Source organism: Heterodontus francisci, chromosome 8 (assembly GCF_036365525.1).
Source record: "Heterodontus francisci isolate sHetFra1 chromosome 8, sHetFra1.hap1, whole genome shotgun sequence".
NCBI lineage: Eukaryota > Metazoa > Chordata > Chondrichthyes > Heterodontiformes > Heterodontidae > Heterodontus > Heterodontus francisci.
Window position 1 is genome coordinate 37,758,785 of NC_090378.1, and position 16,095 is coordinate 37,774,879.

Genomic DNA, 16,095 nt, shown 5'->3' on the forward strand with positions numbered 1-16,095 from the left:
ATTTTATACAGCTCCATCATAACCTCCCTGCTCTTATATTCTATGCCTTGGCTAATAAAGGCAAGTATCCCATATGCCTTCCTAATCACCTTAGCTATCTGTGCTGCTGCCTTCAGTGATCTATGGACAAGTACACCAAGGTCCCTCTGACCTTCTGTACTTCCTCGGGTCCGACCATCCGTTGTATATTCCCTTGCTTTGTTAGTCCTCCCAAAATACATCACCTCACACCTCTCAGGATTAAATTCCATCTGCCACAGCTCTGCCCATCTTACCAGCCCATCTATATCGTCCTGCAATCTAAGGCTTTCCTCCTCACTATTTACAACACCACCAATTTTCGTGTCATCTGCGAATTTACTTATCATACCTCCTATATTCACGTCTAAATCATTAATGTACACTACAAACAGCAAGGGTCCCAGCACCGATCCCTGTGATAGACCACTGGTCACATGCTTCCACTCGCAAAAACGACCCTCAGCCATCACCCTCTGCCTCCTGCCGCTAAGCCAATTTTGGATCCAATTTGCCAAATTGTCCTGGATCCCATGGGCTCTTGCCTTCTTAACCAATCTCCCATGCGGGACTTATCAAAAGCCTTACTGAGGTCCATGTAGACTACATCAACTGCTTTACCCTCATCTACACATCTAGTCACATCCTCGAAAAATTCAATCAAGTTAGTTAGACACGATTTCCCCTAACACAGCCATGCTGTCTATCCCTGATTAATCTCTGCATCTCCAAATAGAGATTAATCCTGTCCCTCAGAATTTTTTCCAACAGTTTCCCAACCACTGATGTTTTTTCTTTATTCATTCATGGGATGTAGGCGTCACTGGCCAGGCCAGCATTTATTGCCCATCCCTAATTGCCCTTGAGAAGGGCTGCCTTCTTGAACCGCTGCAGTCCATTTGGGGTAGGTATAACCACAGTGCTGTTAGGAAGGGAGTTCCAGGATTTTGACCCAGCGACAGTGAAGGAATGGCGATTATAGTTCCAAGTCAGGATGGTGTGTGACTTGGAGGGGAACTTGCAGGTGGTGGTGTTCCCATGTATTTGCTGCCCTTGTCCTTCTAGTTGGTAGAGGTCGTGGGTTTGGAAGGTGCTGTCTAAGGAGCCTTGGTGCATTGCTGCAGTGAATCTTGTAGATGGTACACACTGCTGCCACTGTGCATTGGTGGTGGAGGGAGTGAATGTATGTGGATGGGGTGCCAATCAAGCGGGCTACTTTGTCCTGGATGGTGTCTAGCTTCTTGAGTGTTGTTGCAGCTGCACCCATCCAGGCAAGTGGAGAGTATTCCATCACACTCCTGACTTGTGCCTTGTAGATGGTGGACAGGTTTTGGGGAGTCAGGAGGTGAGTTACTCACTGCAGGATTCCTAGCCTCTGACCTGCTCTCGTAGCCACGGTATTTATATGGCTAATCCAGTTCAGTTTCTGGTCAATGGTAGCCCCTAGAATGTTGATAGTGGGGGATTCAGCGATGGTAATGCCATTGAATGTTAAGGGGAGATGGTTAGATTCTCTCTTGTTGGAGATAGTCATTGCCAGGCACTTGTGTGGCGCGAATGTTACTTGCCACTTATCAGCCCAAGCCTGGATATTGTCCAGGTCTTGCTGCATTTCTACACGGACTGCTTCAGTATCTGAGGAGTCACGAATGGTGCTGAACATTGTGCAATCATCAGTGAACATCCCCACTTGTGACCTTATGATTGAAGGAAGGTCATTGATGAAGCAGCTGAAGATGGTTGGGCCTAGGACACTACCCTGAGGAACTCCTGCAGTGATGTCCTGGAGCTCAGATGATTGACCTCCAACAACCACAACCATCTTCCTTTGCGCGAGGTATGATTCCAGCCAGCGGAGGGTTTTCCCCTTGATTCCCATTGACCTCAGTTTTGCTAGGGCTTCTTGATGCCATACTCGGTCAAATGCTGCCTTGATGTCAAGAGCAGTCACTCTCACCTCACATCCTGAGTTCAGCTCTTTTGTCCACGTTTGAACCAAGGCTGTATTGAGGTCAGGAGCTGCATGGCCCTGGCGGAACCCAAACTGAGCGTCACTGAGCAGGTTATTGCTAAGCAAGTGCCACTTGATGGCATTGTTGATGACATCTTCCATCACTTTACTGATGATTGAGAGTAGGCTGATGGGGCGATAATTGGCCGGGTTGGACTTGTCCTGCTTTTTGTGTACAGGACATACCTGGGCAATTTTCCACATTGCAGGGTAGATGCCAGTGTTGTCGCTGTACTGGAACAGCTTGGCTAGGGGCGCGGCAAGTTCTGGAGCACAGGTCATCAGTACTATTGCCGGAATGTTGTCAGGGCCCATAGCTTTTGCAGTATCCAGTGCCTTCAGTCGTTTCTTGATATCACGCGGAGTGAATCGAATTGTCTGAAGTCTGGCATCTGTGATGCTGGGGACTTCAGGAGGAGGCCGAGATGGATCATCAACTCGGCACTTCTGGCTGAAGATTGTTGCAAATGCTTCAGCCTTATCTTTCGCACTGATGTGCTGGGCTCCCCCATCATTGAGGATGGGGATATTTGTGGAGCCACCTCCTCCAGTTAGTTGTTTAATTGTCCACCACCATTCACGGCTGAATGTGGCAGGACTGCAGAGCTTAGATCTGATCCGTTGGTTATGGGATCGCTTAGCTCTGTCTATCGCGTGCTGTTTACACAGTTTGGCATGCAAGTAGTCCTGTGTTGTAGCTTCACTAGGTTGACACCTCATTTTGAGGTATGCCTGGTGCTGCTCCTGGCATGCCCTCCTGCACTCTTCTTTGAGCCAGGGTTGGTCTCCTGGCTTGATGGTAATGGTAGAGTGGGGGATATGCCGGGCCATGAGGTTATAGATTGTGGTTGAGTACAATTCTGCTGCTGCTGATGGCCCACAGCGCCTCATGGATGCCCAGTTTTGCATTGCTAGATCTGTTTGAAATTATCCCATTTAGCAGGGTGATAGTGCCACACAACACGATGGACGGTATCCTCAATGTGAAGGCGGGACTGTACGTTGGTTACTCCTACCGATACTGTCAAGGACAGAAGCATCTGCGGCAGGCAGATTGGTGAGGATGAGGTCGGTGCAGTGGTTAGCACCGCAGCCTCACAGCTCCAGCGACCCGGGTTCAAGTCTGGGTAATGCCTGTGTCGAGTTTGCAAGTTCTCCCTGTGTCTGCGTGGGTTTCCTCCCACATGCCCAAAGACTTGCAGGTTGATAGGTAAATTGGCCATTATAAATTGCCTCTAGTATAGGTAGGTGGTAGGGAAATATAGGGACAGGTGGGGATGTGGTAGGAATATGGAATTCGTGCAGGATTAGTATAAATGGGTGGTTGATGGTCGGTACAGACTCGGTGGGCCGAAGGGTCTGTTTCAGTGCTGTATGTCTTAAAACTAAAAACTAAAAGTATGTTTTTCCCTCGTTGGTTCCCTCACCACCTGCCGCATACCCAGTCTAGCAGCAATGTCCTTTCGGACCCGGCCAGCTCGGTCAGTAGTGGTGCTACCGAGCCACTCTTGGTGATGGACATTGAAGTCCCCCACCCAAGTACATTTTGTGCCCTTGCCACCCTCAGTGCTTCCTCCAAGTGGTGTTCAACATGGAAGAGTACTGAATCATCAGCTGAGGGAGGGCGGTAGGTGGTAATCAGTAGGAGGTTACCTTGCCCATGTTTGACCTGATGCCATGAGACTTCATGGGGTCCGGAGTCAATGTTGAGGACTCCCAGGGCAACTCCCTCCCTACTGTATACCACTGTGCCACCACCTCTGGTGGGTCTGTCCTGCCAGTGGGACAGGACATACCCGGGGATGGTGATGGCAGTGTCTGGGACATTGTCTGTAAGGTATGATTCCGTGAGTATGACTATGTCAGGCTGTTGCTTGACTAGTCTGTGGGACAGCTCTCCCAACTTTGGCACAAGATGTTAGTAAGGAGGACTTTGCAGGGTCGACAGGGCTGGGTTTGCCGTTGTCGTTTCCAGTGCCTAGGTTGATGTCGGGTGGTCCGTCAGGTTTCATTCCTTTTTATTGACTTCGTAGCGGTTAGGTACAACTGAGTGGCTTGCTAGGCCTTTTCAGAGGGCATGTAACATTGCTGTGGGTCTGGAGTCACATGTAGGCCAGACCAGGTAAGGACAGCAGATTTCCTACCCTAAAGGACATTAGTGAACCAGATGGGTTTTTACAACAATCGACAATGGTTTCATGGCCATCATTAGACTAGCTTTTAATTCCAGATTTATTAATTAAATTCAAATTCCACCTTCTGCTGTGTTGGGATTCGAACCCATGTTCCCAGAGAAATACCCTGGGTCTCTGGGTTACTAGTCCAGTGATAATACCACTACTCCACCGCCTGTAATTACCTGGTCTATCCCTGCTACCCTTCTTGAATAATAATTATTCACAACCTTCACAAATTTCAAGACCTCTATTAGGTCACTACCCCCAACCTTTTTTTTCCAAGAGAAAAGAGACCCAGCTTGTTTGCTTTCCTAATATGCATACCCACACATTTCTGCTATCGTCCTTTGTAAATACTCTCTACCCTCTCCTGTGCCTCTATCACCTTTCTATAATCTGGTGACCAGTGCTGTAAGTATGATCTAACCAAGGTTCAGTACAGGTTTAGCATAACTTCCCTAGTTTTCAATTCTATCCCTTTCGAAAAAAAGCCTCGTACTTGAATTTTTTTTCGATATGGCATTGCTAATCTGTGTCACAAGTCTTAGTGGTTGGAGCATTTGTACTCTGCATTCCCTTTGTTCCTCTAATCCACCTAGACTCGCACCGTCCAAGTAATGAGTGATCTCTCTATTCTTCCTACCAAAATGTACTACCTCACATTTATCTGTGTTGAACTTCATTTGCCCATTTTGCAAGTTTGTTGATGTCCTCCTGTAATTTGTTGCAGAACTCCTCAGTAATTCCACCCCCCGCCCCCCTCCAAATTGGTGACATCTGCAAATTTAGAAATTGTGATTTTGATTCCAATGTCCAAATTGTTGATGTAAATTGTGAATAGCAGTTGTCCCAACACTGATCCTTATGGAACACCACTCCCCTCCTTCTGCCACTCTGCATAATTTACTCCCACTCTCTGCTTTCTGGCTTGAAGCCTGCTAGCAATCCATTCTGCCCAATGTCACCTGACTCCACATTCTCTGACCTTATTCATTAGCCTATTATGTAGCACCTTATCAAAGTCTTTTTGAAAATCCAGATAAATTAAATCTGCATTCCCATTGTCTAGATTCAGCCTGGGGAGGCTGATGGGGTTGAAGCTGGATTCATGTCCGTGCCAGATAGAATAACTTTGGTTTTATCAATATCGAATTGAAAATTTTAACTTTGCCAAGACTTGCAGTTGGTTATTATAGAAATAGTGTTCAAGTTAATGGTGCTGGATATTGTCATACATGTAGAAAGTGAGCCCCTGCTTACAGATGATCTTGAAGAGGGGGGGGGTGCAATGGAAGTGATCATAACCTAAGAAATCAGAACAAGAGTAGGCCATTCAGCCCCTCAAGTCTGCCCCGCCATTCAATAAGATCATGGCTGATCTGCCCCAGACCTCAACTCTTCTTTCTTGCCAGCTCCTCATAGCCCTCAACTCCCCGATATTTCAACAATCTGTCTACCTCCTCTTTAAATACTTTCAGTGATCTAGCCTCCACAACTCTCTGGGGTAGAGAATTCCAGACATTCAGTACACTCAGAAGAAATTCCTTCACATCTCAGTTTTAAATGAGTATCCCCTTATTCTGTAGCTGTCCCCTAGTTCGAGATTCCCCCAATAGTCGAAACATCTTCTCAACATTTACCCTGTCAAGCCCCTCAGAATCTTGTATGTTTCAATAAGATCACCCCTCATTCTTCTAAACTCTAATGAATAAAGGCCTAACCTGTTTAGCTGTTCTTGATAAGTCAACCCCTTCATCCCAGGAATCATCTCTTGAACTGCCTCCAATGCCAGTATATCCTTCCTTAAATACAGGGACCAAAACTGTACACAGTACTCCAGGTGCGGCCTCACCAACACCCTGTACAGTTGTAACAAGACTTCCCTATTTTTAAACTCCAACCCCCTAGCAATAAAGGCCAAAATTCCATTTCCTGCCTTAATTACTTGCTGAACCTGCATGCTAATATTTTGTGTTTCATGCACAAGAGCACCCAGATCCCTCTGTGCTGCACTTTTTTGAAGTCTCTCCATTTACATAATAGTCTGCCTTTTGATTCTTTCTTTCTACCAAAGTGCATGACCTCACACTTTCCTGCACTAAACTCCACCTGCCAAGTTTTTGCCCACTCACTCAACCTATCTATATCCCCTTGCAGATTCCTTATGTCCTCATCACAACATGCCCTCCCACCTATTTTTGTATCATCAGCAAATTTGGATATATTACACTCTGCCCCCTACTCCAAGTCATTAATATAGATAGTAAATAATTGAGGCCCTAGGACTGATCCTTGTGGCACTCCACTAGTTATGTCTTTCCAACCTGAAAAAGACCCATTAATCCCGACTCTGTCTTCTTTGAGTTGACCAATCCATGCTAATACATTACCCCAATACCGTGAGCTCCTATCTTGTGCAGTAATCTTTTATGTGGCACTTTATTGAATGCCATCTGGAAATCCAAATACACTACATCTACCGGTTCCCCTTTATCAACTCTGCTTGTTATATCCTCAAAGAACTCTAGCAAATTTGTCAAACATGATTTTCGTTTCACAAAACCATGTTGACTGTTTGATTGCGTTAAGCTTTTCTAAATTATCTGCTATTTCTTCCTTAATAATGGACTCTAGCATTTTCCCAACGACCGATGTTAGGCTGACTGGCCTATAGTTTCCTGCTTTTTGTCTCCCTCCCTAATTGAACAGGGGCGTAACATTAGCAGTTTTCCAATCCGCTGGGACCCTCCTGGAATCCAGTGAGTTTTGGAATATTTCGGCCAATGCCTCCACTAGCTCTGCAGCCACTTCCTTTAAAACCCTTAGATGCAGGCCATCAGATCCTGGTGGCTTGTCTGCCTTTAGTCCCGTTAGTTTGTCAAATACTTTGTCCCTTGTGATAGAGACTGTTACAAGATCTTTCCTCCCGTTAGCTCCTTGCTTATCCTTACCTGTGGGATGTTTATAGTGTCCTTCACCGTGAAGACCAATGCAAAATATTGATTTAAATTATCTGCCATTTCCCTGTTATCAATTCTTCAGCCGCATTCTCCAAGGGTCCCACGCTCACTTTAGCTACTCTCTTTATATACCTCTAGAAGCTCTTGCTGTTTGGTTTTTATATTTCTTGCCAATTTAATTTCATAATCAATTTTCTCCCTGCTTTATTAGCTTTTTAGTCATTAAAAAAAAATCCCCAATCCTCTGGCCTACCACTAGTTTTCGCAGCTTTGTATGCCTTAGTTTTTGATTGGATACTCTCCTTGACCGCCTTTGTTAACCACGGATGGTTCATCATCCTTTTCATTGAGTCCTCCTTTTTGAACGAGATACATTTTTGCTGAGTGTTATGAAATATGTGCTTAAATGTCTGCCACTGCTCATCCACTGACCTTCCCCTTAGTCTATTTTCCTAGCCCGCTTTAGACAACTTTCTTTGTACCTCTGTAATTGCCCTTGTTTAAGTTGAGGACACTGATTTGAGACCTGAGTTGCTCGCCCTCAAACTGAATTTGAAATTCTACCATGTTGTGATCGTCGGCCCTTAGAGACTCCTTAACTACGATATCTCTTATTAATCCTACCTCAATGCACATTACTAAATCTAAAATAATCTGTTCCCGGGTAGGTTCTGCAACATATTGCTCTAAGTAGCAATCTCTGATGCACTCTACAAATGGGGGCAAATGGCAGCTGAGTACTGCTGTGGAGATCCTCAGCAGAGAAGCGGTGATGGGAAGAATGGATAGTTAACAGTGTTAAAGATGGCAAAGAAGGACAATGTCCCATTGTTTTCTCACAGTGGTCTCAGTGATGGAAGTGGGATTGGAACAGGGTAAAGTGAGCTTGTTGGGTAATATTGTTTTCAAGCACCTTGGCGACAAAAGGTAGATGAGACATGGTAGTTTGGGGGAAATGTATTGACTGAGGGTAGGAATTTTAAAGGGGTGATGAGCCCTTTTTAAAGCAAGGGAAAGGTTCATGTTGGCATGCGTTGGGCCAAGTAGGGAAAGCTGGATGACGAGAGTTAAAGCTGGGCTTTGTGGGGAAGTAAAGTTTGAGGGCTGTGCATTCAGTTTTCCTTCTGTTACTGAAGATAAATTTATTTATACAAAAGATAAATATATTATTTCACTGGTTGTGACTGTACTATATAAAACAGCTTGCTGCATTTTAGAATTTGTGTCCGTCTATCAAAAAGGGCATTAGTTAGAAATATACAGCATTGAAACATAGAAAAACACATGTTGGAGTAGGCCATTCAGTCTATTGAGCTGCTTCCATTCAATTAATCGTGGTTGAACAGCACCTCACTGTTTTTGCCTGTCTTTATTCCATTTCCATTGATACCCTTACCTAGCAAAAAAAATTATTGATCTTAGTCTTAAATCCAATTGACCAGCACCCACAGCTTTTTGGGTGAGTGTTCCAGATTTCCACTATCCTTTGTGAAGAAACACAAAATGTGCTTCAAACCTATGTGACCCAGATCTATTTTTAAGATTGTGCCCCTTCTCTTGGATTCCTTCACCAGATAAAATTGTTTCTCTGTATCATCCCTATTGAATTCCTTGATCATTTTAAAAGACCTTGATAAGATTACACCAGAACCTTCTAAACTCAAAGGTATGTGAACTGTCCTGATAGTTTAACCCTTTAAACCCTGGTGAATTTGTTCTGTAATTCTCCCCTCCTGCCATGCCCAAGACAGAATGCAGTACTCCAAACAGAGTCTGTCCAAGGCTCTTGTTAGAAAGCGATGCTTTATTTGTACATTTTGTATTCCAGCCCCTTTGAGAGGCCAACATTCTGTTAATCCTTTCGGTCTTATTTTCTGTACCTGTGTACTAGCTTTTGGTGATCTGTGTACATGGTCACCCAATCCCTTTACTCCTTCACAGCTCCTAGTCTCTTGCCATTAAGAAAATATTCCAATTTGCCATTCTTGAATCCAAAGCGAATGAACACAAACTTTCCACATTAAACTCTATCTGCCATAGTTATGTCCCTTTATAACTTGTTCCCATTCACACAACTTGCTCTATCCTTGGTTGGTGTTATCTGCAAACTTTTATATATTCCTTTTTTTGGTCCAAGTCATTTAATAAATATAGTTAAAGGCTGAGGACTGAGTAAAGATCCCTGGGGAGCACCAATTGTCACATCCTGCCAATCAGAACATTCCTTTTATTTCTGTCTCCTACCGCCGCCCCACCCCAACCAATTTCCAACCCATTGCTAATAATCTCTTGTGCAAAATTGTATTCAGTACCTTCTGGAAGTCCATATGACTGCCTCCATAGATACACTCCTATCTGCCATGCTGGTGACTTCCTCAAAAAATTCAATTAGATTAGTCAGATGTAACATGTCCTTCACAAATCCATGCTGACTCTTTGAGTACTTGGACCAGGATTAGTTGATCAGTCACTCAGGCCTTGATGATTGAGTTGGAAGAATTTGCTCTGTAAAGCCTTTACTAGATTCCAGTAACTTCCCCTTAGCTGGTAAGCTGTAAGGTCTCTGCATACCCAGTTTCTACTCCCCACCCCCCCCCCCCCCCCCCCCACCTTCTTAAATAATGGAATACCATTTGCAATTTTGGAAAATTATGACCAACTCATCTGTAATTTCCTCACGTATGTCTTTTAATACTCTGGATGGAAACCTTCACATTCTAGAGATAAGTCACATTATTTTCTCCTTTACCATCTTGTTACTTGTATTATATAGTTATGTTGCTGAGACCTAATAAACATATAGTCCGTATATTCTATAACTATTTCACACCTTACATTTTCCACCTTATTTATCATAATGGAACCTAATTTTACTATCAAATATAAATATATTTGTGATGACTTATGATTTGGTAACTCCTGAAAAAGCAATTTATGAATTGAGACTGGTATTCTGTCACAAATTGCTTCTTTCATCTCATTAAAGTATAAATATGCAAGGAGAAATATTAAAAGTAATGTTCAGATAATGGACCCTTTTTTTTAAAAAAAGTGATAATTTGGGCCTTTTTTTATCTTCATTAAATTCCAGACCCTAATTGTTCCACTAAAAGTAATGAGCTGTTCTGGTTTTGAAGACTTAACCTGCTGAGACCCAGCTTGTACTTTTTGTAGTTATTTTGGGGACTTTAACCACAAATGGTAGTCAAGCTGTTTTATGATGTCACAATAGCTTCCTCATGATGACCTGAAGATTATGTGGGCCATGTTGTCAGTCTGCATTTATCGTCTATCATCTTGTGATACAAGCTGTCTGCTTGTTTTTTGGGATACCTCCTGGAATAGCTAAAGTGCTTTTGAAACCTTGGTAAGTGGTTATGTAGAATGTCAAAAATGGAGATAATAAACTTACAAAATGCCATGAATGATACAAATTTGGTTGTGTAGAAAGATATTCTGACATTCACTCCAATGCTGCTTTACAGTTAAGGTAGTTTTAACATTTTATTATCTATCCTGTGGATTGAGTTGCTGAAGCAAAGCTCCCCAAAATAGGATATTGGGTCAATTTTTCTACCAGGTATATGTAAACTGAATTATAGCTCCAGTCAGTACATACTGGAATAAGGTTGTTAGCCTCATGCACTGCAGCCTGCCTGCAATGCAATTTAAAATACCATAGTTCTACATGAGGGTATACCATAGTTCTACAAAAGGTACATACATCTACTTCCAAACAGACAGCAGTCTCTTCAACATACAATGACTACTGGCACATACCTAAACCACAGGGGAGCTTATCATGCAGTTTCTGTTTGCTGACAACTGCGCCCTTCTGGCACACATGGAGGCAATGCAGCTCATTGTAAACTGTTTCTCCGAAGAAAAATAAAACAGAAGTGCTGTACCAACCACAGGCCCAAGGAAACTACAATCCACCGCAGATCAGCATTGACAGTGGCAACCTCAATGCAGTAGAAGAGTTTACCTATCTAGGTCACATTATCGCCAATGATGCCGTTGCCTGTCCTTATTGTCCAAGGCCAACAGGTCTTTTGGCTGCCTCTCGAAGCATATCTGGTGAAACCTTTCATTATGCTTCTCTACCAAAATTCAAGTATACAGAGTGGTTGTCATCACAACACTCTTGTATGGGTCAGAATCATGGATTCTGTGCAGAAAACAAATGCGACTACTGGAGTGCCTTCATCAACACTGTCTTCGATCCATCGTGAACATCACCAGCAATGAAGTTCTCAACAGGAGCCAATCTGCCCAACATTGAATGTATTCTCTTAACACCAATTACACTGGGCAGGACATGTCATGCATGGAGGATTCCAGAATACCAAATGCAGTGCTTTATGGTGAACTACACTCCAGTAAGCGAGATCGAGGTGCAATTCACAAATGGCTTAAAAATCAGCTGAAAAGACAGCTCTCACTGACTGACATTGACCAATGGGTGTGGGAGCAGGAGGCTGCTGACAGAGACAGCTGGCGCACAACAACCTGGAAAGCAGCCTATAAAGTCAAAACAGATGTGAGGTTGTTGAAGAAAGGCACAGCCAATAGAAGGAGTCTGCTTATACCAGAGCCCCTCCAAACCAAGTGCTCCTGTGCCTCAACTGCTCAAGAGCCTGCAAATCAAGAATTGACCTCTTCAGTCACCAACAATCGTGCCAACTACCACAGACAAACCTTCCCATGATCATTGCCTGCGAAGAATCTGCCATTATCACATCTACATGTAAAACAGATGTACTAATCAATAGAAATATTGCTTTCAGTTGACTGAACTTAAAGGCATGTGAATTGAGTTGATAGCACTCTGGCGCTTTAAATGCAATGTTTTGTGCACCATTCCTGAGCCAAGGAACTATGTTGTTTTTGATCAACGCTATCGCCACTGCAAACCTTGTATACATAATGTGTAAATGTCAGCAGGAAACTACAAGTGGCTGTACCCTTAAACTTTTTATTACCAATACCAACTTGATATTCAACAGGTAATTATTGAATTGAAACTGAAGCAGAAACTTTACTGAAATAAAAACAAGAAATTCTGGAAATACTGGGCAGGACATGTCATGCATGGAGGATTCCAGAATACCAAATGCAGTGCTTTATGGTGAACTACACTCCAGTAAGCGAGATCGAGGTGCAACTCACAAATGGCTTAAAAATCAGCTGAAAAGACAAGTTCTGAAGAAGGGTCACTGACCTGAAACGTTAACTCCCTGCTTCTTTCTCCACAGATGCTGCCAGACCTGCTGAGTATTTCCAGCATTTCTTGTTTTTATTTCAGATTTCCAGCATCCGCAGTATTTTGCTTTAACTTTATTGAAATGTTCACTTCCATTTACGGTGCTTCTACCAGGACAGATGTATATAGTGTGTATTCTATAGCCTTCACATAGGTTTACTCTAAATGATGCTCTCAATTTTAAAATCTGCAATGGTGAGCATTAGAAGTAGTATGAAATTCACCATTTCTTGTAGCACTATGTAGAGGAAAAGTGGATATCTATGTGCTCCATATTCTGAGAAGCTCCTAATTATCAGTTGCTTTACAAGTCTGAAAAGGGAAATGCGATGGAAATGCTTTGAACATGTGCGTCCTAATATTCTTGATGTGGCAGAGGCCTGTGTACAAAACATCCACCACTTGTAATGAAAAATCAGAACATGATAGGACACTTGCACAATGCTGGTTAAGCTGTTGATAAACTATCACTTGATTATGAAATCAAAGCAAATTATCTGTCACAAGGCTTATTTGCATCGAATTAGCTGAAACGATTGAAGTGTGAAATTATAATCCTAATCTACTTGGTCAAATTCAGTTTATGGGGAATAACGTGCAGATTGAGGGAGCACCTTAGACTTTGATTTGTGCTTTACTTCAGGATGCTGCAGAACTCGTTTGTTTCTGTCTCAATGTTATCACACCAGTGAAGAAAATAAACTTGTTCATTTATGTATGCTTCAATTCTATGTGAAGGAACTTTGCATAAAACATGATTTATTTGGGCAGATGTGGCACTGGCACCAAGTAGCCAGACAGCTGTACTAGTCTTTGAATTGCTGACATAACTATTTACTTTTGTTTTAAATAATAGAACAAACTGTCCTTGAATTTGTGAACCAGATTTTACTGCACTTCTGTGATAAAAGTGCTACCTTTTAAAACTTAGAACATAGAACATTACAGCGCAGTACAGGCCCTTCAGCCCTCGATGTTGCGCCGACCTGTGAAACCATCTGACCTACACTATTCCATTTTCATCCATATGTCTATCCAATGTCCACTTAAATGCCGTTAAAGTTGGCGAGTCCACTACTGTTGCAGGCAGGGTGTTCCACGCCCCTACTACTCTCTGTGTAAAGAAACTACCTCTGACATCTGTCCTATATCTATCACCCCTCAACTTAAAGCTATGTCCCCTCGTGTTTGCCATCACCATCCGAGGAAAAAGGCTCTCGCTATCCACCATGTCCAACCCTCTGATTATCTTATATGTCTCTATTAAGTCTCCTCTTCTCCTCCTTCTCTCTAACGAAAACAACCTCAAGTCCCTCAGCCTTTCCTCGTAAGACCTTCCCTCCATACCAGGCAACATCCTAGTAAATCTCCTCTGCACCTTTTCCAAAGCTTCCACATCCTTCCTATAATGCGGTGACCAGAACTACACGCAATACTCCAGGTGCGGCCGCACCAGAGTTCTGTACAGCTGCAGCATGACCTCGTGGCTCCTAAACTCGATCCCCCTACTAATAAAAGCTAACACACCATATGCCTTCTTAATAGCTCTATTAACCTGGGTGGCAACTTTCAGGGATTTATGTACCTGGACACCAAGATCTCTCTGCTCATCTACACTACCAAGAATCTTCCCATTAGCCCAGTATTCTGCAATCCTGTTACTCCTTCCAAAGTGAATCACCTCACACTTTTCCACATTAAACTCCATTTGCCATCTCTCAGCCCAGCTCTGCAGCCTATCTATGTCCCTCTGTAACCTACAACATCCTTCGGCACTATCCACAACTCCACCGTCCTTCGTGTCATCCGCAAATTTACTAACCCACCCTCCTACACCCTCATCCAGGTCATTTATAAAAATGACAAACAGCAGTGGCCCCAAAACAGATCCTTGCGGTACACCACTAGAAACTATACTCCAGGATGAACATTTACCATCAACCACCACCCTCTGTCTTCTTTCAGCTAGCCAATTTCTGATCCAAAGCACTAATTCACCTTCAATCCCATACTTCTGTATTTTCTGCAATAGCCTACCGTGGGGAACTTTATCAAACGCCTTACTGAAATCCATATAGACCACATCCACGGCTTTACCCTCATCCACCTGTTTGGTCACCTTGTTTAATTTTACTATCTAATCACATTTATATTTGGTAAGTTAAGTTTGCCTGTGTGTGGCTATAGTGGTTCTAGAAATGATCCCACATACATGGGCGGCGCAGTGGTTAGCACCGCAGCCTCACAGCTCCAGCGACCTGGGTTCAATTCCCGGTACTGCCTGTGTGGAGTTTGCAAGTTCTCCCTGTGTCTGCGTAGGTTTCCTCCGGGTGCTCCGGTTTCCTCCCACACGCCAAAGACTTGCAGGTTGATAGGTAAATTGGCCATTATAAATTGCCCCTAGTATAGGTAGGTGGTAGGGAAATATAGGGACAGGTGGGGATGTGGTAGGAGCATGGGATTAGTGTAGGATTAGTATAAATGGGTGGTTGATGGTCGGCACAGACGCGGTGGGCCGAAGGGCCTGTTTCAGTGCTGTATAACTAAACTAAACATCTTAACAAAAACTAACTGGGCTGTTTTTATCTATTGCAAATTTCAAGGCACTTTATAAACTGGATTTTTGAGGAATAAATTTAAGCAGAATGCTCACCAATGGAGAAAGATTGCACGGTCATATGATGGGAGATATATATATTTAGCTTTTGTCAGTTCATTTTTAATTTACTAATTGTTTGGTTCCTTTTCTTCATAGGAATGATTCAAGATGCCAGCATTACAGAATTACTTATAGATAAATCTTGTGTAAGAGCTGAGTGGTTAGAGGACGCTGTAAGTAAAGCCAAAGAGGTAAGGAGTTATTCTGTTCATAATACATATTTGGTGCTGCATTCTAGTTGAAAGGAGACATTGTGATGGTCTAGGTCAAATTTTTTTTAATTGGCAAATCCTTGCTTTTGCATTGATACTAGAATGGAAGTTGCCTACCACGCACTTTGTTTTTGTGTTTCATTTCAGCTTTTGAAAATCGTATTGGTAATTAAGTTCCAACTCGGGTCCATATTAAAACAGTTAAATGCTCCCCCAAAAGAATTCTCATCAACCAAGGATTCAAGGTTCAGGCTTCACATTTATACCTGTCTATCTTACTACAAAAAGTGGTTTGTCAAGATTGAAGGTTGTATTCAACAGCTCAGAGGCGTAGAGTTGTACAGTACAGAAACAGGCCCTTCGGCCCATCGTGTCTGTGCTGGCCATCGAGCACCTAACTATTCTAGTCCCATTTCCAGCACTTGGCCCGTAGCCTTGTATGCTATGGCGTTTCAAGTGCTTATCTAAATACTACTTAAATGTTGTGAGGGTTCCTGTTTCTACCACCCCTTCAGGCAGCGTATTCCAGATTCCAACCACCCTCTGGATGAAACAAATTTTTCCTCAAATCCCCTCTAAACCTCCTGCCCCTTGCCTTAAACCTATGCCCCCTGGTTATTGACCCCTCCGCTAAGGGAAAAAGTCTCTTCCTATCTAACCTATCAATGCCCCTCATAATTTTGTATACCTCAATTATGACCCCCCCCATCCTTCTCTGTTCTAAGGAAAACAACCCTAGCCTTTTCAGTCTCTCTTCATAGCTGAAATGCTCCAGCCCAGGCAACATCCTGG

General features: G+C 43.2%; 1 protein-coding gene across 2 annotated transcripts in view; it reads left to right on the forward strand.

Moving 5' to 3' along the window:
* kif2c (kinesin family member 2C) overlaps positions 1–16,095 on the forward strand; it is a 104,627-nt gene that overhangs the window by 5,110 nt on the left and 83,422 nt on the right. For both annotated transcript variants that reach the window (XM_068036390.1, XM_068036391.1), the window contains exon 2: positions 15,188–15,282. In XM_068036390.1, coding sequence (XP_067892491.1) covers positions 15,188–15,282 — 95 coding nt within the window. The remainder of the gene's footprint in view (positions 1–15,187; positions 15,283–16,095) is intronic.